At 37.3% G+C, this 20,861-nt stretch overlaps 2 protein-coding genes across 2 annotated transcripts in view; one reads left to right on the top strand and one right to left on the bottom strand.

Moving 5' to 3' along the window:
- Positions 1 to 541: 541 nt before the first annotated feature.
- Positions 542 to 10,882, top strand: LOC138027915 (retinol dehydrogenase 13-like). Its single transcript, XM_068875534.1, has 5 exons — positions 542 to 679; positions 3,290 to 3,409; positions 3,975 to 4,124; positions 6,311 to 6,862; positions 9,550 to 10,882. Exons 1-5 carry the CDS (start codon positions 598 to 600, stop codon positions 9,861 to 9,863), a joined length of 1,218 nt encoding a protein of 405 aa, XP_068731635.1. The 5' UTR covers positions 542 to 597; the 3' UTR covers positions 9,864 to 10,882.
- The window catches only part of LOC138025473 (cation channel sperm-associated auxiliary subunit epsilon-like), a 14,145-nt gene continuing 3,470 nt past the window's right edge, over positions 10,187 to 20,861 (bottom strand). Inside the window, exons 8-28 of the mRNA XM_068872675.1 lie at positions 20,239 to 20,356; positions 19,951 to 20,018; positions 19,789 to 19,824; positions 19,577 to 19,666; positions 18,851 to 18,931; positions 18,090 to 18,252; positions 17,499 to 17,582; positions 16,685 to 16,764; positions 16,474 to 16,559; positions 15,285 to 15,360; positions 15,084 to 15,197; positions 14,263 to 14,346; positions 14,101 to 14,150; positions 13,601 to 13,676; positions 13,177 to 13,275; positions 13,020 to 13,096; positions 12,434 to 12,533; positions 11,966 to 12,049; positions 11,436 to 11,590; positions 11,105 to 11,305; positions 10,187 to 10,403 (exon numbers count right to left, since the gene is read on the bottom strand). Of these exons, the coding sequence (XP_068728776.1) occupies positions 10,187 to 10,403; positions 11,105 to 11,305; positions 11,436 to 11,590; positions 11,966 to 12,049; positions 12,434 to 12,533; positions 13,020 to 13,096; positions 13,177 to 13,275; positions 13,601 to 13,676; positions 14,101 to 14,150; positions 14,263 to 14,346; positions 15,084 to 15,197; positions 15,285 to 15,360; positions 16,474 to 16,559; positions 16,685 to 16,764; positions 17,499 to 17,582; positions 18,090 to 18,252; positions 18,851 to 18,931; positions 19,577 to 19,666; positions 19,789 to 19,824; positions 19,951 to 20,018; positions 20,239 to 20,356 (2,139 nt within the window). The remainder of the gene's footprint in view (positions 10,404 to 11,104; positions 11,306 to 11,435; positions 11,591 to 11,965; positions 12,050 to 12,433; positions 12,534 to 13,019; positions 13,097 to 13,176; positions 13,276 to 13,600; positions 13,677 to 14,100; positions 14,151 to 14,262; positions 14,347 to 15,083; positions 15,198 to 15,284; positions 15,361 to 16,473; positions 16,560 to 16,684; positions 16,765 to 17,498; positions 17,583 to 18,089; positions 18,253 to 18,850; positions 18,932 to 19,576; positions 19,667 to 19,788; positions 19,825 to 19,950; positions 20,019 to 20,238; positions 20,357 to 20,861) is intronic.

Genomic DNA, 20,861 nt, shown 5'->3' on the forward strand with positions numbered 1-20,861 from the left:
TCCTTCTTTTTCCTAAGTCAATTGAACTACCCTTTTTCCTTCATTCAAGTCTGTTTAATACAAGGTAGGAGAGTATTTTTACATCATTTTCTTTTATTCTTATCCTATTCAAATCCGACAATCTGTATTGACACCTATTTCTGTCCTGTCGCCACCCACCTCGACTAAGTTACCTACCCTGTTTGTGCTTTTCTAATGTTAATGTAGACTAATTACGATTAAAGCAACACAATTTACATGATAAAAGTAGCGAGGTCTGTATCAATACAAGGTCACCGAAAGCCTGACATCCATTCATAGGCAAGGTCACTGAGCAAACAACTGTAAAATTGCATATTTGAAGGTGGTGGCCATTTTTGTTCTCCTTTGTCACATCGATTTAGCTTGTACTTCCAGACCACATGATGCTCTCAAGGGAATTGTCCTTTTGTTGTTTCATTAAAGTTATGCGTACATATGCACGTGCATTGAAAGAAACTTTCCTGGAGTAAAATCACCTGTTTGCACATGTCACGCTTCCACCCTATGCCTCACGTGATTGTGGAAGCAGTATACGTCACGCGACATGTCACGTACGAGTTCTTTAATAGTTCAAAAATGGTGCAAGTCGCAGCGAAGGGGTTCGTTCTTGATCTCCTTCTTGCGTTGATTTTGGTCGTTTTCTTGTCTCATGTAGCTGGTGAGTAAGATATATTCATTTACTTGTTTACCATAGACCGCAGGAAAACCAGCATTTTAGGGCCTAAAGTAAAAGCGAGCACATATAAAAGCTCTGGCTTTGTGTGGACGGATGGTCGATTTGTGCACATTACGATATCCCTATTTTGGACAGCAAAACACTGAAACACTCAGACGATTTGATCCTTTGCCTTCTTCACTTTAAAGAGGATATGCGCGCAAAAACGAGTCCAATTTTGAGAAAATATTCTCGACCTACATTGGGTTACAACAGAATAAAACATGGACATGCATGGAGCTAAGTAAAATTAATTTGTGTTGCAGTCGTCATATTTTGTCTCAGATAAGTATATTTCGATTGTTTAGAGTTTCTGTGTAAAGACTTGAACTCCTTGACAGACTTAACTTGTTATAAATCTTTATTGAAATAAGCAAAATTCGAGCACATCTTCGCCATGAATGTCAAATGAATTCCATTATTGTTGCGATTTTGCATATGGTAACGAACTTTGTTACAAGTGCAGGTGGATTTACACAACCTTAGTAGTCAGAAAATAATTTTTCAAGAAAATTTGTATTGCACAAGACACAGGCATGAGACAACGGGTTCACCAATAACGTCTTTTGATTACAACATTTTAGTGACCCCAGCAAAGAATATATTTGTCAGTCTCAAGAAAGCTGTTTTCACTGACTGTGACAATTCTTGTTCGTTTCCAACCATTTCTTTTGATACCACTGAAACAAAAGAACCCAGGTTTGTTTCAACAGCCAATCAACTTCTGGTTGACAGATCAATGACAATGGAGATTGCTATTAATTATTAAACACATTGGAAAACGTATGGCATGAACAAAATTATAATAATGTCGTGGGATACTACATGTAATACGTATTGTAGCCAGGAAATAATTATTATGATTCAGATAAACCTAAAAATCCAAAATAAGATTTTCAGTTGTGTAATGGAAAAATCTGTTGGCTTCCAAAAATAACCACATTTTTTCAAAAAAGAAAATCATTATCTCAGAATTGTGTTATAACATTTTACTTAAATTGTTGAAACTATGTCTGCCTTTTGATGTGTTTCAATGCACTGTTTGTTGTGTGATCTGCATGGTATACCTGCCAAGTGAAAGAAGTGTGAGAAAATAAAAATCCACTTGAATGATCGACTTTCTCAGAATTCTGTATAATCTTATAAATATTCAAAGAATAGGTCAATGTATTGGCTAGATGGAAGTCTTCAAAACATCTGCGGTTATCATCGGAGCCCTACGAAAAATCTTGGAACTCTCAGGAGAAAAATGTCATGCCTATAAATTGAAAAAAGTTGGCAGGTGTAGCATGGTAACTGAAATTTTGGAGTAAGCCAACCTCAGAATGCCTCTTCCACTGACTGTCGTTCAGGGTTGGTGTCAGGCATCTGAAAGCAATACAAAAGTACTAGTCATCTGTTTTTTGGCAGCAATATAATCACGGCACAGCCTTGACAGTTCTAGGGCTTTCTGACCACACTTTCCTTTGATTTAATTAATAAGCAGAGTCACTACAAGCGTGGTCAAAAGTTGTTGGGAAGGTTGCACGCATCAGCTCACTTCACTCCTAATTCGATTTTCCTAACTATTGGCTGAAGTATGTGGGAAATACCATGCTCTTGTGGCCCCCCTCCCCCATATTCAATGTTGGAGTTCTTCACGTAACAAAAGTCACCATTTTTTCCCCCTGGAAAATCCAACATTGAAAAGGGGGAGGGGGGTATCTGTAAAATGAAGTTACCTTCCCAACACTTTTGTCCATGATTGTAGGTGTTCTAATTCAGTTTATAGACCAACTGGCAGCGAAATTCAGTTTGTTACATTCGGATAATGGTTCCTTTTATGTAAATTATACTGAAAAATAATGGTTCCTTTAAACTTCTTCATTATGAATAGTACTGTTGTTTGTTAAGTGGAGATTTCACCAGTCATTCAATGATGTTAGTTCATCATTTGGAGTACGTTCATTTCCCCTGACTGCTTCCTCACCTAAAGCCAGTTTGCCCAAAATGAAAGTACTGATTCACCCAAACTAAAAAGGTGTTTTCCCAGACTATTTTTGTGGTATACTGTGTATAATGCCAGTACATGTGTAGTACACAATGAGCCATTAGGAAGTGTAAGTACAGCCTCAGTTTCTCAATGATAGGTGCAAGAATTGTAATCACTTCAAGAAAAGGTCCATCTGTACATGTATGAACATGAATAAAATTTAAATTTTGTTTGCTCTTAGTTCTGTTACTCAAGGTTGCTGCCTAACAGTCGCCCGGTCGCCTGGGGCGCCTTATTTGCGAGCACGGGCGACCAAATTTCTGAACGAGTAGCCCGAACGGGCGCCCTGATTCATCCTCACTTTCTTGTTAATATGATCCCAGCTGGAATTAATTAATTCTGGGCTCTTGAAAAAATGACTTTGGCTACTAACTTTTAATGTTGGAAGCCCAAAGGGCTCCCCGAAAATTTCCTTAGGCAGCAGCCTTGCTGTTACTACATACATGTATCAGGCAAACAGACTTTCATGTTGGGTGAATAGTTTATCCGCTGTGCAACAATTTGCTTTCCATCATTTTCAGGTGTGCCTTGTGAGGATCATCATCCAAGGTGTGGTCATTGGGCTGCCAAAGGAGAATGCAAGAAAAATCCAAAATGGATGTTAAAGCACTGCAAAGTAAGCTGTGGAAAATGTGCTCAAGGTATGCAGTCCTACATGTAGGTGGCTGATTGTCACTTGAAGAATAGGGTAGCTAGTAAGTCTTCTGCAGCCTTCTGCTGAAGCATTCAACCCAGGTCTACTGGGTGTGCCTTGTGCCAGTGGCAATTTGATATTTTTTCAAGTATGTATGTTACATTGGGTATAAAAATTCATACCTACATACATTCAGATGTCAATATTATTATACCGAACTACCAACAGGAAGAGGCCACTTTTATAAGTTGCCATTGATTTATTATTCTTTTGTATGTTAAATAATTATTGTTAGGCCTTCTGGCCTAATTTTGGTTTATAATAACTTACAGTATGACATTCTTTTAAATTTGCCTATCTCAGTAAGGCTAGAAAGACCTAAATGCTTGGTTACTATTGGTATTGTATAATGTATTAAAAATACTCAGAATGCCATTTCTAAATGATCAGATCCTTCTGTGTCATTATTTTCAGACTCGGATTCATGTGACTTGAATACTGTGACTTTTTGTTGTCACTGATATGAATTTTAGTTTTAGCAAAATATATTAAAAATGACTTTTAACTTTCAGCCAATGTCCATGATCTGTATAATCAAGCCAATGTGGAAACTTATGGTAGCTTTTTCTTCCTTGCTGCTATTCCACTATTGGCTATTGTGGGAGCTTTTATCAAAGCTTATTTTGAAGGTCCATCTTGCCCAAGCTCTGCCAAGCTAGAAGGTACATTTATAAATATTGTAAATGCATTTTTTTCATCTTATAGAAAAGGCGGCAAGACTGATCTATTCCGCTATCTTGGATGTGACATTTAGGTTCCTACCTAACATGTATTGTTTCAGCTCCTGACAGCTCTCTTTGTCCTCTTGAAACCCACAATACCTTACCTCAACGGGTGAGGCTAAATTGTGTGGGTGGGTGAGTCGTGTTTGTTTGAAGATAAAAAAAGTTATATTAGCTCCCTCAGTGCTCGGTCCAAATTTGTCTTACATGTAGGTCTTAGGTCTTGTCTGTTTCAAGAATTTCCAGTCATTGATTTAAAAAGGGGTTAGGGTTAGGGTAAGGGACCCACAACCCACCCACCCACATGGATTAGACACTCTCTACCTTAACAGTAAGTCTATTTTCAACAATATGGGGTGGGCAAGTCACATGGTTTAAAATGGATGCAAATTTTTTGTTGTAAGGTACCTGGGGTGTCCACATGCATAAAGACATTTTCATTTTAATCTGAAGAGGGCTCTCGGGGATCCAAAATGATACATAAAAGTTAGCATACCACCCATGATTGTGGATGTGATGACGGGTCACTAAGATGCTTAGATGCATGATGAGCAAGACTGCCACTGGCCAATGTCCAGTGCAGTTTAATGAGTGTTAGATTGCAAGCAGTAATACTTTTTTCCTCAGATCCCATGTGCAGTTCATGCAAATTTTGGTATACCTTGGTTCCAGCACTGTTTTTTTTTTTTTTTTTTGCTTTGACAAAAATCACTGAAAGGAAACAAACTTTATTAAGTGTCTAGTCTTCAAGAGCTGGAGCATAAATTGGGGACGCTGTAAATTTCCGCTAGTCAAATCAAATGTTGGTTTTTGAGGAGAGGGGAAAACCGGAGTACTGTACCCAGAGAAAAACCTCTCAGAGCAGAGCAGAGAACCAATAAACTCAAGCCATACCTTATTCATAAATGGCACCTGTTTCAGTCTTCTTTTGCTCATGTGCAAATTAGCCTACTAAGCCTCATTTTAGAGTAAGATTTTATTTTTCAATTCACTGTATGGTATCGCGACTTGGTAGGCTAATTTGCACTTGGAGAAAAGAATTACAAATTGATGGCCTTTTATGAATAAAGTCTATATGATGCCAAATCTGGGAACCAAACCCAGGCCACAAAGGTGGGAGACAAGTACAGTACTCTCACCACTATACCAGCCCTGGACCCAACTTGTTTTTGCTTTTGCTTTTGAATTCGTTAAAGGCAGGCCTATCCATTCAGTTGTTAAGATAATTATATTTTGGACACCTGAAATCCACATGTTATGTATTGTACATTAATAAACCTGGTATGTACATTGTAAATGCAAGTTATAACATACAGTGTCATTAGATGGAAAGTTATGTGGTGCAGTCTACAACATAATCTTGAAGTGCCTGTCATCAGGGTCAATGTGGGAATTAAGCATTCTTGTCCCAAGAGTCCGCGATTCTTCCGCTCAGCACCAAGAACAACAACCTCTGGCTGGTTACGGCCTCTGGGACGAGAATTGGAATTGGGTAAAATACCAGGCAGGAGGTGCTCTGATTGGTTGAAAAATGGACAATAAAAAATTATCTTTTTTTTAGTCTGGGCACCAGTGGCTCAGTTGGTTGAGCATCGAGCTGTCATGCGGGAGGTCGTGAGTTCAACTCTGGCCAGTCCAACACTCAGGGTCTTAATTAAAAATAACTGAGCAGAAAGTGCTGCCTTTGTAATTACATCTGCACATGGTTAGACTTTCTAGTCTTCTCGGATAAGGACTGTAAACCGGAGGTCCTGTCTCATAGCCCTTGTTGCAAATTAAACAGTATGGGACATTAGAGAACCCACTCACTATTCGATAAGAGTAGGGGACGTAGGGACATCTTTCACTTCCTAAAATAATAATTGTAAACTGTGGAACAAGCAGTCTGGCTAAAGTCCCACACAAAGCATTGTAAATTTGTCCTGAAAAGCCCCAAGGGGAGAGACTAATATATTCACTTCATCAGAGTATATGGTTTACCCATCTAGGTTTGGCATGATCCTTGCTTTTATCGTTACTTTTGTTAATATCTTGACCTGGGACTAGATGGTAAACTATAATTATATTAAAAAAAAGTATAGACATAATTATATGAACTAACAAACTCTGGTTTGTTCAAAAAACAGGTAAAACTGTGATTATAACAGGAGGAACCGCAGGCATTGGCAAAGAAACCGCCAGGATCTTGGCATGTCGAAAGGCAAGGGTTATCATTGGGTGTCGAAATGTTACAAAGGGCCTACAAGCTGCAGCTGACATAATCGATAACACTGGAAACAGGAACATTGAAGTGAAAAAACTAGACTTGGCATCTTTCAAGTCAGTACGGGATTTTGCAGAAGAGATTGGAAACGAGGAAGAAAGAGTTGACATCTTGATTAATAATGCAGGCTGTTTTGGCCCACATACATCAACAGTTGATGGCTTTGAAAACACAATTCAAGTAAATTATCTTAGTCATTTCCTGTTAACAAACCTTCTCATGGAGAAATTAAAAGCCTCTGCACCCAGCAGGATAATAAATGTGTCCGCTCGACTGCATGCCTGGGTAAAGTCACAAATCGATGTTGACAAAGTGTTTTGTCAAAGGAAGGAAGATCACCAAGTTTTCAAGGCCTACAGTGTTAGCAAATTGTGTCAAGTTTTCTTCACTAGAGAGCTGAGTGAAAGACTGAAAGGTAATAATATATGTACCGGTAACAGTCAGGTCCTGTAAAGACACCTCACAACTAAAACCATATGGGTTACAAGCAAGACTGCTTGGTAGAAGGAAAAATGGTGAAACCCCTAATAATTATTAACAATTTCCTTGGTATAGAGAATGACAATCTGGCCTCTTATTAGCTAATAACAGAAAAAAAACATAATACTCTTTGCTTGTTCCTCCAAAAATGTTCATAAAATAATGTTGTTTTTATTTTCTTTTGGGACTTACAATGGTCCCAAGAGAAATTAGAAACAATGCTTATGCAAAATTTTGGAGGGATAATAATATTATATTTTATATAGCTACTGATGAAATACCAGGATTTTTCCTTTTACTAAAAAATCATATCTTCACCGTGCACAGTGAACATATCATTTTTATCTTTCACATGTGAGAATATACAGTGTAGGTGTTGTCATGGTAATGTACACGATTAGCCAATAAAACGTGAGCTTCCTCTTCATTGTACGGTACTTTTCTGCTTTAAGACAATCCTACTCTCCCACATTAACATTTTTATTGCAAAATTTTACATTATCGCAATTTTATTTTCACAACTTTCATATCTTGTTTCATGTTACACAACATGCGTGTTTTAGCGGTTGGTGACCACTTTTTCATCATTTTGAAATTGAGTAAAACAAGTTGTTTTAAATCTGGACATTTCATCCATATCTATATCATAAACAGAACATTACATGGGCGCTTGGGGATACAAATTTTATCTTCTTGTTCTGAAAGTATCTCTAAAGTATCTTAGTAAAATTTAAAAGTAATCTAAAAATATTATTACTGCTAACATGAAATATCACAATTTGCCTGAGGTAAGGGCAATAACCCCATATTTAGGTCTTTGTAACTTTTTAAAGGAATTTTTTTCAATTATTGCTTCATAGACCTTTTTCCCGATTTTGGTAGTATTAACTTTGATGTAATATATCAAACACGAGAAGGATTGTTTCATCGGTTATCCAAACACCGAGAAGTGAGTTGAAAAACGAGGCCGAAGGCCGCGTTTTCTAACACATTTCGAGGTGGTTGGATATCTGATGAAACACTCTTTCGAGTGTTTGATATTGCTTCTCAAAGGAATCAGTATTTTAAGAGATATTTGGGATCAAAGTTGGCAAAATTTTATGCTAATTAAGACCACATTTCCAAACTTCCTTCACGGTAGTGATTTCTTTTGTTTTTGGCTTATGAATTATCAATGAGTTTTAGAGAGTATTCTCATAGGCGGGCCAAACTCACGTTGTGCATGCAGAGACATGACTTTGAAAGCGTGACATCAGTGACAACGCTGTGCTAATTAAGGGCGCGTTCGATTGACCCTATTCCGGAATAAGAATACGTGGAGTGATTTAAAATGCTACATGTATGTGTGGCGTTTTGCAGCAACAAGGACAATAAAGCTATGTTTAAAATAGCATTTTAGCAGATGTTTCACAATATCAATATGAATCTCCGCAAAAACGAAGGATTTCAAACTTCTATTCCGTGTATTCCTATTCCGGAATAGTCAATCGAACGCGCCCTAAATCTTTTTAGTTGGTTTCACAACAAAATAGCAAAGAAGCAAAAATAGATCAAATGAATGAAACAAAGTAACCAATACAGGGTTCGTGCCTTGAAAAGCCCTGGGATTTAATTTTGGACATTTTTGCCTCAGTGAAAATTCCATCATGCTCAGTTAAAGAGACATTTCAAAAATTGAGCTCAATATTGGCTTTTAGGGAAATGTTAAAGAATGAAAATGCCCATGCATGCACTTAACTTGCAGGACGTGGTAAGGAATATCAAGGTCAGCTTTTTCAGCAAAGAAAACACTTGAAACACTATGTATCATGGCATAGCAATCTTCTTATAAAGACTACTTGAAAGCTCAATTTCTGGTTCTTGAAAACTCCTAGCCTGCGAACGCAGACGTATTTCCGGCAGTCGTTTCTCTCCAACGACCGCCGGAAATACGTCTGCGTTCGCAGGCTAGAAAACTCCTTGAATACTTGTGGAATTTTATTGACAAAATCCAGCACAAACCCTGCAATAGCACCCCTGACCCCATTCTCAGTGTGGCTTTGCCATTCATTCATTTGCCTCTTGCACCAACAATACCACCAGGTACGCAGGTTAAGTAAACAAGTGACACTGGCAGTTATGAACACAATTTTAGCAATTGGGTAGACAAGCCTGAAAATTTCAGGACTTCAAAGGGGTTTGAACCCTTGACCTTGCAGTGCCGATGCGACGCTCCAACCAAGCGAGCTATGAAGCCACTGATGTTGGGTGTTTGTCTTTTGTGGGTTCAAATGTTCCTGTGATGAATGATCAACAAACAAAATGATAAATGATATGAATTGCCTAAAATTGTGTTCATAACTGCAAGGATAATAGCTTCACTTGGTTTCATATCTGCCGTTCATGTCATTTCAAGGTGACTTAACTTTAGTTCATTCATTCATTCATTCATTCATTTCATATCTTTTCGCTTCTTTGCTTTTTGTCATGAAACTAATTCAAAAAACAAGAAAATTGCTTAGAACAGTGATGTTGCTGACACGAGGCTTTCACAGTCACTTCTCTCGTGAAACACGAGTTTGGGCCATGTGTGGTATAATCAGGCGAACTGGGCCTATTGAAAAAAATTCATTTTGTTTACAGGTTCTGGGGTTACAGTCAATGCTCTCCACCCTGGGGTAGTAAGAACTGAAATCTCACGCAATCTCTGGATAACGCAAATGTGGATTTTACAGCCTTTTCTGTGGGTTTTGAAATATTTCTTTTTCAAGACAGTTAATGGTGGTGCCCAGACCACTGTGTACTGTGCAGTAGCAGAAGAACTGAAGGACGTCTCTGGGGAGTACTTTAGCAACTGTGCAGTATACAAGTGCAGTGAAATGGCTAAAGATGAAAAGGTGTCTGCTGAGTTGTGGAAACGTAGTGAGCAGCTTACTGGACTGAAAAAACATGAATGATGACCATTTTGGTTAATCGGTTCAATCAAAGAAGTATTACTTGTGGTGACAACTTACAACTATGATGGACATATTCAGATAAATTATGTTACACGTAGGTTGAAGAAACACTACGAAAAGTTTATTCAAGCTTGTCGTGCCTTAAAGTATGAGAATAACAAAGAAAATAAATAATACAAGGTTATTTACACTACATTCAACAGATAGTGTTTTTAAGTTTTGTACCCTACTGTAAGATCAAAAGAGTAACAATAATGCAAGAAAAGTTAAAACTGATGGTTCAAAAGCAAATACACGTATGCTTGGAATGCACTCAGAGTTGTTTATGTATCAGTTGTGTGAGCACTCTTCCTGGATTTCAAAGACACATTGCTGGTTTCTAAGCGTTGGCTGACAGATGGAGAATGCAGGCATTCCTCTGGCAGGTTATTTTTCATGAGCATAGCTGTTCCCGTGAAACGTCGCACAGTGTTAACAGTAGAGCGCCGATGTGCCATTGCAGCATTGTCACCTCCTTGTTGGAATGAGGAAAACAAGCTCCTGCAACAACAAAATTAATCCAACTGGAAAATGCGTCTTGGAAATTTCAGTTATGCAGGGATATACATGTACAGTACCAGGCTCACTTAAAATACAAAAAATGAACATGATGTCAACAGAAGAAAGATCCTTCTTGCTTTTATAAGCAGTTCATTTATTTTTTAGGATTTCCCCCTGGTACTGATGTCTGCACAATTCATTGTGGAAGAGTACTGTTTTTGACAAATGCCACTTCACAATGGCGCACATCCTAGCTGAAACTCTTATAAACTATAGTTTGTAAGATGTTTATTGGTGCATTGACGCTGAACTGCACATTGCCAATGACTAGTATTTACCAAATCTTATTACTGCTAGCTTCCTTTGACACTGGGTTCAAAATTTGACAATTTATTTAACCTCTTGTGGGAAACAAAACAAACTTGAAATTATTGACCAGCTCAGTTGTAGTGTGAAGTGTAATAAAATTTAATCGCACAGTTGTGTGTTTGAGTCCTGTTCACCCCTCTTCACAACTGCTGAAGTTGTCACATTAAATGGACTAATTTTCTCCATTGCAAATCCTTTCATATCCACGGTTCCAATAAGTGAATTCAATGTATATCCTCCATGGTTCAGATATTTATTTAATATACTTGGCAATCGAACAGGAAAAAAATTAGTGGAATTTCCCATCTTGGCAAAATAATTTCCTCGCTTACTTTAGTTCCTGTAGCCTTTGCTGTTCCTCCTCATCTGCCTGGTGACGGTTTAGTGTCTGTTTAGTGTAATGTGCATAGCTGATGTACAACAGAACAGTGCAACCCATTGTGACCACAAGAATTGACACAACAAGAGGTAAGAAATCCTTGCCTTCACTCCCAGTGACCACCACTGAAAAGCGAGTGTTCAGCTCGCAAAAACTGCAAGAAAAGATGCACATTGATCGTTTGAACAATTCCCTAAACATATTTCAAAATACTATTGGAGCCTCACAATCTAAGGGCAAGAAAATGAGACGTAAATCAAAAGCGTAATAATTACTTCAATTACCTCAAGTGGGTCCCAACAATCCTTAGGTGGAAGTGAAACCAGCCTGAACCTTTGAAAACCAGCTGAGAGAGCCCAGTAGAGTTAAGAATCTCATATGATTGGCTTCCATCAAAATTTTTTTCATTTACACCAGGAGTGAAACAGCTGCGATAATTCTGAAAAGAAAGCAAAAACAAAAACAAGACTGTGTGTGAGTGTGCATGATGCATACTAGGCATACAAAGGCTGTTACTGTATTTAGTTTTTATATTGAACCAATTCTGAGTATCTCCCCAAGTGTGGTCCTTGAAACGTTCCATAGTTTGCTTGTATCAGTATGCATTCTTCAAAACTTTTTTTCTGTTTATTTGAAAAAAGTGTTTTATGCTTCCTTGTATTCTATGAAATATTAATTTTGTCCTCAAAACCCTCAAAGTCAGATTTTCAACTTTCCATAGACTGACTTGTTTGTCGATTTATTTATCTTCATTTAGAAACAATGTTAATTTCAAAGTGCATCTCACAAATAAACAGAAGTAGAATAAGTTTACACTTTGACTCCAAGCTTTTCCCTGGTCTTCAGAATGATTGCCCGTCATTTTTTGCCATGTCTGAGCTTCATGTAAGCATCCAACCTGATATAAAAAAAATCAATGTTACAGTATCTGTTCTCATACAACTTAAATGTTTTTAACTTGAACATGCAAGTGCATTATGTCAAGGGTACTTTGGTACTGCCTATTATGTTACACAATTTTGCATTTCATGTAAGCTGGATTATTTCTTAGGTTATTATTTTGCTTGCTCTACTTTGCGTCAATCGTATAAAAGTTGAAATGCCACCATTTTCAGCCCATTGACCTTCTTACATATAACTCTCAGTGGCTTTGAGGATAAGGCAATCATCTCCAATAAAAGCAATTACTATTAGTTTGCAGTGTATTCACATTGCACTCCAGCTGCAGTCAATATAATGGTCCATTGCAAAATGGGTTATTTAATTGATATAGTATTCCTACCTCACTAGTGGTGGCACTGTACCCAAACTCGGTTCTTCCTGTTTCTTCCCACACAATGTAATCTTCAAGAACCTCTTGCACAAATTTTCCTCCCTCGTAGCTGTTGATCAGACATCAAAGACTGTTATTAATACTGACAAAGGTCATTTCCAAGTTGACTTTTTACCCTAAGGTTTAAAAGCAAGCTTTTGGTGATGGTAGCGAGAGGGTGCACCTACATTGTGCTCTTTAGATTAAATCCTTTTTTCTAGAAAAGGTGGCTGCAGTGAATTCTAAAATTCTCCAATAGCTCTTGCAAGAAGAGGGTGCACCTACCTAGATTAGCTTTTTAGTTATTTTCTAGGGGGTATTGTACCTTACTTACCGGTTTAAGTCCTATTACCTATTTTATGGTTCTATATTTCTTTGGTGCAAATATACTAGTTTTGTTGTTGTTGTTGATGATGATGATTTAGGGAAGCAGGGATGGAAAAGTGGTGTGAGCAATAATTTCTTCCAACCAATGTGGCACAGCTTTGATTCAGTTGTTAAATTATGTGGACTGAGTTTTTGTTAGTTTACTAACACTTCGACACTGTACACTTACAGATCCACAATGAGCTTAAACCTTTCATCCAAGGCTGCACTTAAATGACATGGACTTGGGCCATCTTTAATTTCTGCCTGTAAAAAGACATTTTTTTAAAGATCTGAAATAACATTATATCTTTAGAGCAAGACATCAATATTTGCTGATGTTGTACCTGTGACAGCAGCGATATAGGTCCCTCACCAAGTGGTGCCGAACAGTTCCTTATCACAATACTCTTGGCAAGTGGACAACCAATATTTATGTGCAAAATCTGAAAAAAAGAGAGCTGGTTTGTTGATTGGAAGAAATATTACCAGCAAATCAGGCTCATATAATTGTACAAGCTTTGCAGCAAACCATGAAAGAGGTCTGATATGCACACAAAAGGTGATGTACAGTTTGTCAATACCAAAGGCTTAAATTGAAACAAAGATTGAAAGGACCCTCAAAAGATGGTGAATGGTTTGCTGTTGCCAAAAAGCTTGTGCGAGCTCAAATTCTACATTGTCAGATAATTTGTACCCAGAAATGACCAGTGCATTGTATGACATTGCCAAAAAAAACCCTAGTTGCAACTTTTTACAATTATTTGATACCTGAATGTCATTTTCACATATCAGTTCTCCAACACTTGGTAACAGCTGTACAGAAACTGAAGTGGACTTGTACGGACTATGAAAACCAGAAAATACAAATTAAACATGATAGACTTGAAAATAATGCAACAGTTTGCTAAACATGCCGGACCTTATTATTATAATTCTTTGTAAAGAATTCAAAAGAGGTCCAAGATGTGTTTTATTGGGTTTTAAGGCTCGATTATGAACGTTATGTTTTATAGGTGTCGTGATAGGCTGTTTAGAAGTGAAGATAACGCCCTAGAAGATTTTATTTTTCCTCTTGGAAGCAAAGCATTTTAACCGGAGTGCATTCTTTCTGATGGACAAATTATTATTTGCTTTTTTGCTTTAAACCTTTTCCCTCCCAACAGTGACACAAATAGGTTTTTCTGTCTTTGTCAGATGATCAATGGTGTTGAAAAGAAAAAAATGAGTGCTGAGTAGATTCTATTTAAGTTACCCAACTGACTTCTCACCTTTTCAAAATCGAAGTTCCATTCCTTAATTCATTTGAAAAAGTAAATGTCTAAATGAAACCATAAAAGAAAATAAACTTTAAAAATAATTATCAGTAAATAATTTGTTATATTTATGGTCAATTTTACACCATGTGATGTCACAAAAGCCTGTGAAATTACCTTGTTTTGTGTGATTATGCCTTGGTAGTGTTCAGTTCTGTCTTCTGTGCTGATTCTTAGAACATCAGACTGGGAGATTTCCAGCTGCAATAATAATTATTCCAATAATTATTACTAGTTCAGATGCTCTACCAATGAGCTACTGTATAGAAGAATCATGGGAGCTAGATGATACAACTACAATATCCTACAGAATTCGAATTGCTTCCTAGAGGGGTAATTTTGTGAAGTTTATTGCATGTATTTCTTGTCAAAAGTTATGTCAAAATTAAGAAGGATACCAGAAGGCCATTAACAGTCTTTTGTAAATTGTTGATGAGGCTTTTCAAGGGTTACTACATGTAAACTGGCAGGGTGCACATCAGCATTACAATTATAATTACCGTAATTTCCGGGCGATTACCCGCACCGGTCATTTTTTGCAATAACAAGAAAAAAATTTCAACAGATTACCCGCACTAGCAGATAACCCAATTGATTGCCAACGATATTTGTTGATATATTTTCAATTTGCATTGGTTTTCATCGAGAGCATTTAAGTTTATTAGGCAATTAAAGCGGGATAAAAAAGGCAATATACAGTTTTTAGGAACACTTTCATTAATGAGTACTTACGGTTTTAAAACTATACCGGAATATTTAAAAATTATCACATTACCCGCACCTTCCTATAACCCGCAAAATTTAACACATTACCCGCGGGTAATCGCCCGGAAATTACGGTAGTAATTTATTGTTAACAGGTTGACCAAATTAATGCTATATGAGGATCTGACCTGAAAATGTAGGGAAAAAGGCAGAACTGAAAGAACAAAACTTACTCTAATGTGATTGGGTGTGGATCTTTGATGTATGAGCTCAGCCCAAATCGTCTTCTCATCACCTTTGTCCATGACATGCAATTCTGGAGTTATATTGGTTGTAAACCTCAAGTACTACAAGACAGATAGAAACTCATAAATATCCATTTTCTATTTTAATTGAAACCTTAAAATGATCTATGGTCACAGGATGTTGCTTACTGGGCATGATGTACGTGGATATACCGCATTCAACACCTCATTTTTCAATGGTAGCTTTCTGTGACGAGCTGCCAAACTAATTAAACAATAAAGAAAACAAATTTGAGAGAATAAACAAACTTACTGGTAGTCTGTTTCAGACAGAAAGGGCTAAAGTACAGCTTTTTAATTTCCTAATGCTAAACAATGACGTTTAGGCTTGCTTAAGGTTTGCCAAATTGAAGGTTTTGGGTTGCTTTAGTATGCTATTGCCGATTCCAGACTCTCGGATAGTTGGGGGGGGGGGGGGGGGGAGTAAAAGCTGAGGACTATATGACGGGAGATTCATGTTGTCACAGCTCTTGCTATGGCCCTGTCCCCAATTTTTTTTCTTTGGGCTTTAAAGGGGCTAGGTCGCTAAAATATCAAAAGAAATGTTCAAAACTATAGAAGAACTCTAACAAAACACAGGGAAGCCAATAAGGGACATGGATGGACAAAACTGGAGAGGATTGATATGGATTGAATTTGGGTAAATTTGAAAAATGTCGGCCCACCTTTTTTCAAATTTATGTCAGTCTATATCAAAATGTCATTTACAAATCATTCTCAGTTGTTATGTAGCCGTGATTTTGCAAATGAAAGACTCCTGCTCTGCCAATTTGACGTTTAGAGCTTATAATTAACAAAATTACCTAAAATAGCGTGACCTAGCCCCTTTAAGATTTCTCCCTTATCTGCTATCTGAGAGCCACTTGAGAGCTAGAAGAAACTAGTTCAGGAAGCTGCAAACAAATCTGTCTGAGAAGTAACAAACAATGATAAAAATGTCCAAGTGATGGACGATGAGAAACGAATGCTGGTAATTTTAATATTGTGTACTAACAACATTAATTGTACAAATATTAACCCATTCACCCCTAAACCAGCCTAAACCGGCCATACTCTGTCTAACGCCAGACGATTTTACTTGTTAATGGTGAACCCCCAGGAATCCATGGGTTAACCAAGTAAACTAGTAACTAAACAAACTCACTGAAGGAAAAGAAAAACTTACAAGGAAAATGGCGGAAAGAAAGCATAAAAAATAGCAAAGTGATATTAATAAATTGATCAGACAATTTAAACGGCAATCCAAATAATGCAAAAATGTCTCTCTGAAAAAGCAAGTAAGCAAGGTCAACATAGAAAGCAGTCATCTATCACTTACCCTTCCACAGAGACCAGCAGCAAAGAGCCAGCAAGCATGTCAAACATTGTTATCCATTCAGAGAAGGGGTCTTGTCCAGTAGAGACCTGCAAACGAAAGTGGCAAATATTCCATGGACATCAAGGGGGATCCTGAGTACATCCTGGCTCTCAATTTGTCAAAGGCTGACTTTAATTTGGAGCATCTTAAAACCATCATGTGTAAAATGTACCTCTACAACATATTCCAGGAATGCCCTCCCATAAAACATTCTGTTGCTCGACAAGAGAACCACAAAATCACCATTGCTGCCTAAAAGTGGAAGTGACATTTTATCAACATTATTGTGTGGGTCTCTACTATTCTTATATGTGCATTGTACGTCAAGGTTCTTAACTTGTACAACGATGCATATGCCTGACATGAGGTGCACAGCAACAAGAAGAAACCAGTGTTGAATTGCATGGTTTAATTAATATTAATCCCCCACTTTGACCAATACTGGCGGGATATCGCAACTGCAGCCCTTAGGATTGAATACATGCAAGCATATACGTACAACCTAAAAGAAATCATTATGTGGAATCCAAATGCAATAGAGATGAGTTCTAGATTATACTGGTACATTTTTATCGGAGCGTATGAAGGGTTATATAACATGTGCCTCCTTTGCCAGTTGAAATCAGTGTCTGCTTCACCTTGACCCATGCTCTGGACCTAAAGAAACCATCTCATCTTCAGGGTGCAGGGCTGGCGCAGTGCTGAGAGCGCTAACCTCCCACCAATGAGGCCCCGTCCCGGGGTTCAATTCCCAGACATGGCCCAACGTCATATGTGGGTGAGTTTGTTGGTTCTCTACTCTGCTCCGAGAGGTTTTTCTCTGGGTACTCTGGTTGTCCCCTCTCCTCAAACACTAACATTTGATTCGATTTGCGTTACTTTGTTGATTTCAGTTCACAGTGTCCCCAATTATAACAGTGCTCCAGCACTCTAAGACTAGTAGACACTTACATAATTTTATTAATAAGTTCCTTTCCTTATCTCACCTGCTGTTACAGACACTATAGTTTCATTGACATCAAGTATAAAGTCAGTTTGATTATCATGTTTCTTCACCTTGAAATTGCTTCCTATAGTAGTAAGTTTGGTTAAATAGTGAAGTTGTTGACAGACACATCAAAATAATAATGTTGTCAAGAACACACTTGTGCTGTTCATGTGCATGGTTACAGTTGAAAATTATTAATCCTTAGCCTCCTAAAAGTGACACTTATAGATTTTACTCTATGCAAATTGCCAAAGGGCAATTTCTTTCTTTATAGAATTTGTTAAATATATATCATTTGTAAATTTAGAAGATTGATTAGCATTCTTTAGCCATTTTTTCTCCTTAGAGTGGCATTTAAGGAATTTACTCTATTCCCAGACAATAATATTTATTATTATGTTACTTGTCAATGGGGAACCACCTTGGGGTGAAAGGCTTAACATGTGGCTAGCATGTCAGTTAATTCTCTATCAAAAATTATGGAGGTCCCATTCACTATGAAGATCTTCAGTCATATATACAAGAGACTTGAATGTGGCAATCCTGATTAAGCTGTTATCCCTGTGAATTATCAATAAATTTGCGATACCCTTTTCATTCAGTCTTCCAAATGCAAAGGACTTTTGACTCCAAATCAGTACAAACTGTGTACTTGGAGGATTGAAGAAAAAGGACTCAGTAGGCTCCATACAGCAAGACACTTCATGTTCTTTCCATTCATCTTCCACCAGATTGTACTGTAAAAACAACCCCTAGAGAAGGGGGAAAAAAGAACCAAGCTCAAGAAGACATCAAGGGTGCACTGGAATAAATTTTCATGCCGGAGATAGGTCACCAGTGAGTCAGAACCATGGCCAGACTAACACAATTATTACAACAACAACAACTGACAGCTAGCTAATCAAGAAGAAAAATAATGCTTCCTTGGCAATTTTATGTGCAGATGAGTCTTCTTAGATGAGGACTTAATATATAATAACAGACCATTTTCAGGTGTCACAATTCCCTTTGTATCTCAAGAACGGAGAAGACTTAATTCGTCAAACTTCACAGTTATTTCGCTTTTTGTTACCTTGAAAACATGTTAAAAGGTCAGCTTTCCAAAACAAGCGGTTGGCAATTTCACAAATGGCTTTTCCGGCCTGAAAACATATCGGGACTTTCGAGAAACAGGCCCCAGGTGTCTCACATAAATATGCCCTCGGTTGTTATTCAGCACAAGTGCTCAACTAGGAAAGAATCTTCTTCAATAAATTATTGATGAATGAGACAACATGAAATAACTATCGACAGAGGTCAATAACTGAAGGAGTCCAAGTACTGAAACTAGGAAACTTATCTTACACAAACCTTTTGCTGGTTGTCGTAGTTTGTCCCATGTAATAAGAAAGTTGCAACTGGAAACAAGCTGTGGATTTCAACATGCTTTATCTGGGATAAAAAGATTGATTACAAAACATTGTGACATTCTGTTGACAAGTGACCACAGGGAAATTTCAAATGAGCATTATGATCTTAAAAAATGCTAACCTTATAGGCCTAAACATTATATCTAAAGCATAGTGTTTAGGCCTAATGCTAGCATTGGTAAAGGTTTGGGTTGTTTTAGCTATGGTGAAACAATAACATGCAACCCTAACCTGCTACCTGCAGTTTACACCCTCCTTAAAAAACTCATCAATAATTCATGAGCCTAACAGCCTATCAAAACATCGATAAAATGTCACGTGTACGAGCTTTACATCCTGATAAAACACTCCTCAATAGCATTCTTTATAATTATAAAGAATAGCAATTAGGCATAGCTTTTCTTGTATGCTAATATTCACCTCTCACAATTTGAACCACTGTTTTGAGTCCAGAGGGACTTGACGCTCTTTGTGGAATGTTTTTTAAGCCGTTCAGAAAACTTGCAGCATGTTTTTTATCGGGTGTAAAAACACTTGGCTAAGCCTCATGTTTGTAAACCCCGATAAAACACTGCTGCAAGCTTTTTAAACATTGCATAAACCAACAGCAACTGTTTTAACATAGTAAAATAAGATACAAAGGCTTGCTATGCAAGTTGGTACTTACTGAGACATAAGAGAGACCCACATAAGGGAGAGAAATGTTATGGAATGATAAGCCACTGTTCCTTGAAATGTAAACAATATTAACTTGGCCCTGGTAAAACAATAGATCAAATTAACACATTTTTCTAAGCATTCGCTTTGTATTCAAGATTTAATAATTATGTAATAATAATTATAACTTTTGGTACAGATTTTTTCCAGAAAAAAAAGTACCTCATTTGCCCATGCAAAAACTACACCCATCATAACCTGCAAAAATAAAACAAAATTTCCATTTTGTTTGATCAAGCTTGCCTTAATTGCATGTTGTTTTTCCCTCAGACTAGTATTAGCCAAGACACAAACTAAGAAGAAAACAATAGTGGTTACGTGTACCTCTTTCTCTACACCTTCAAAGCAGTTCTTTTGTGATGACAAGCCAATGAAGCCCTCCTGTGGTATACCTGAGGATTGATACATCAGAACAAAAACAAAATTTCAAAGAGCAACATATCGATCGTTCAGTCAAAATGAGTAAAAAAAAAAGAAAAAAAATGATGAAATCTAAAGTAAAGTAACAGCAACCCTGCAACTTCAACTTCAATCATTTTCATTCACTGGTTGAATGATTAATTTATATTCATTTGATCAAGTAATTATTACTTGGAAATAATTTATCCTTACCAGATGAGTTACCCCAAGTTTGTGTTGTTCCATTAAACAGAAGAATCTTGCCTGATTCCAAAAGCAAAATAATGTTCTCAGCAGAAAACACAACTGACTTGACAACTGCCTCAGATTTCTGTGAGGAAATAAATACATGGTGTTGGTGACACTTACACTTATATTAATTAACCTACATCAAGTTCATGTCTAACTTTCTGCATCAAACCAGTATAATACTTGGTTTTAAAGCTTCAGTATTATCTTGCTAAGTGGTAAAAGAATACCAGCAAGCATACGTAGGAAATAATATCCTAACTAGTTAATAATATTAGTTAGTATAATTATACTAAAACAGTGAATGGCGTTGAACACACGCACTGATTAGCTACTAAAACTCTGGATATCCTTTGCTATTCACCTCCGAGAAATTCACCCAGAATTTGCACCCGAGAATGTTGTAATCTTTTCAGGAATAAATGAGTTAAAATCATCTTTTTGTGCTATATTATCTCACTGTTTTATTATATACTAAAACAACTGTTCACCTCAGCGTCAGTGGCTAGTTGTGGATTATTTACCTCAATGCTTCACAGCTTGGTAAATATCCACCACTAGCCACCTCCACTTCGGTGAATAGTTGT

This window comes from Montipora capricornis, chromosome 12 (assembly GCF_036669925.1).
Source record: "Montipora capricornis isolate CH-2021 chromosome 12, ASM3666992v2, whole genome shotgun sequence".
NCBI classification, from domain to species: Eukaryota; Metazoa; Cnidaria; class Anthozoa; order Scleractinia; family Acroporidae; genus Montipora; species Montipora capricornis.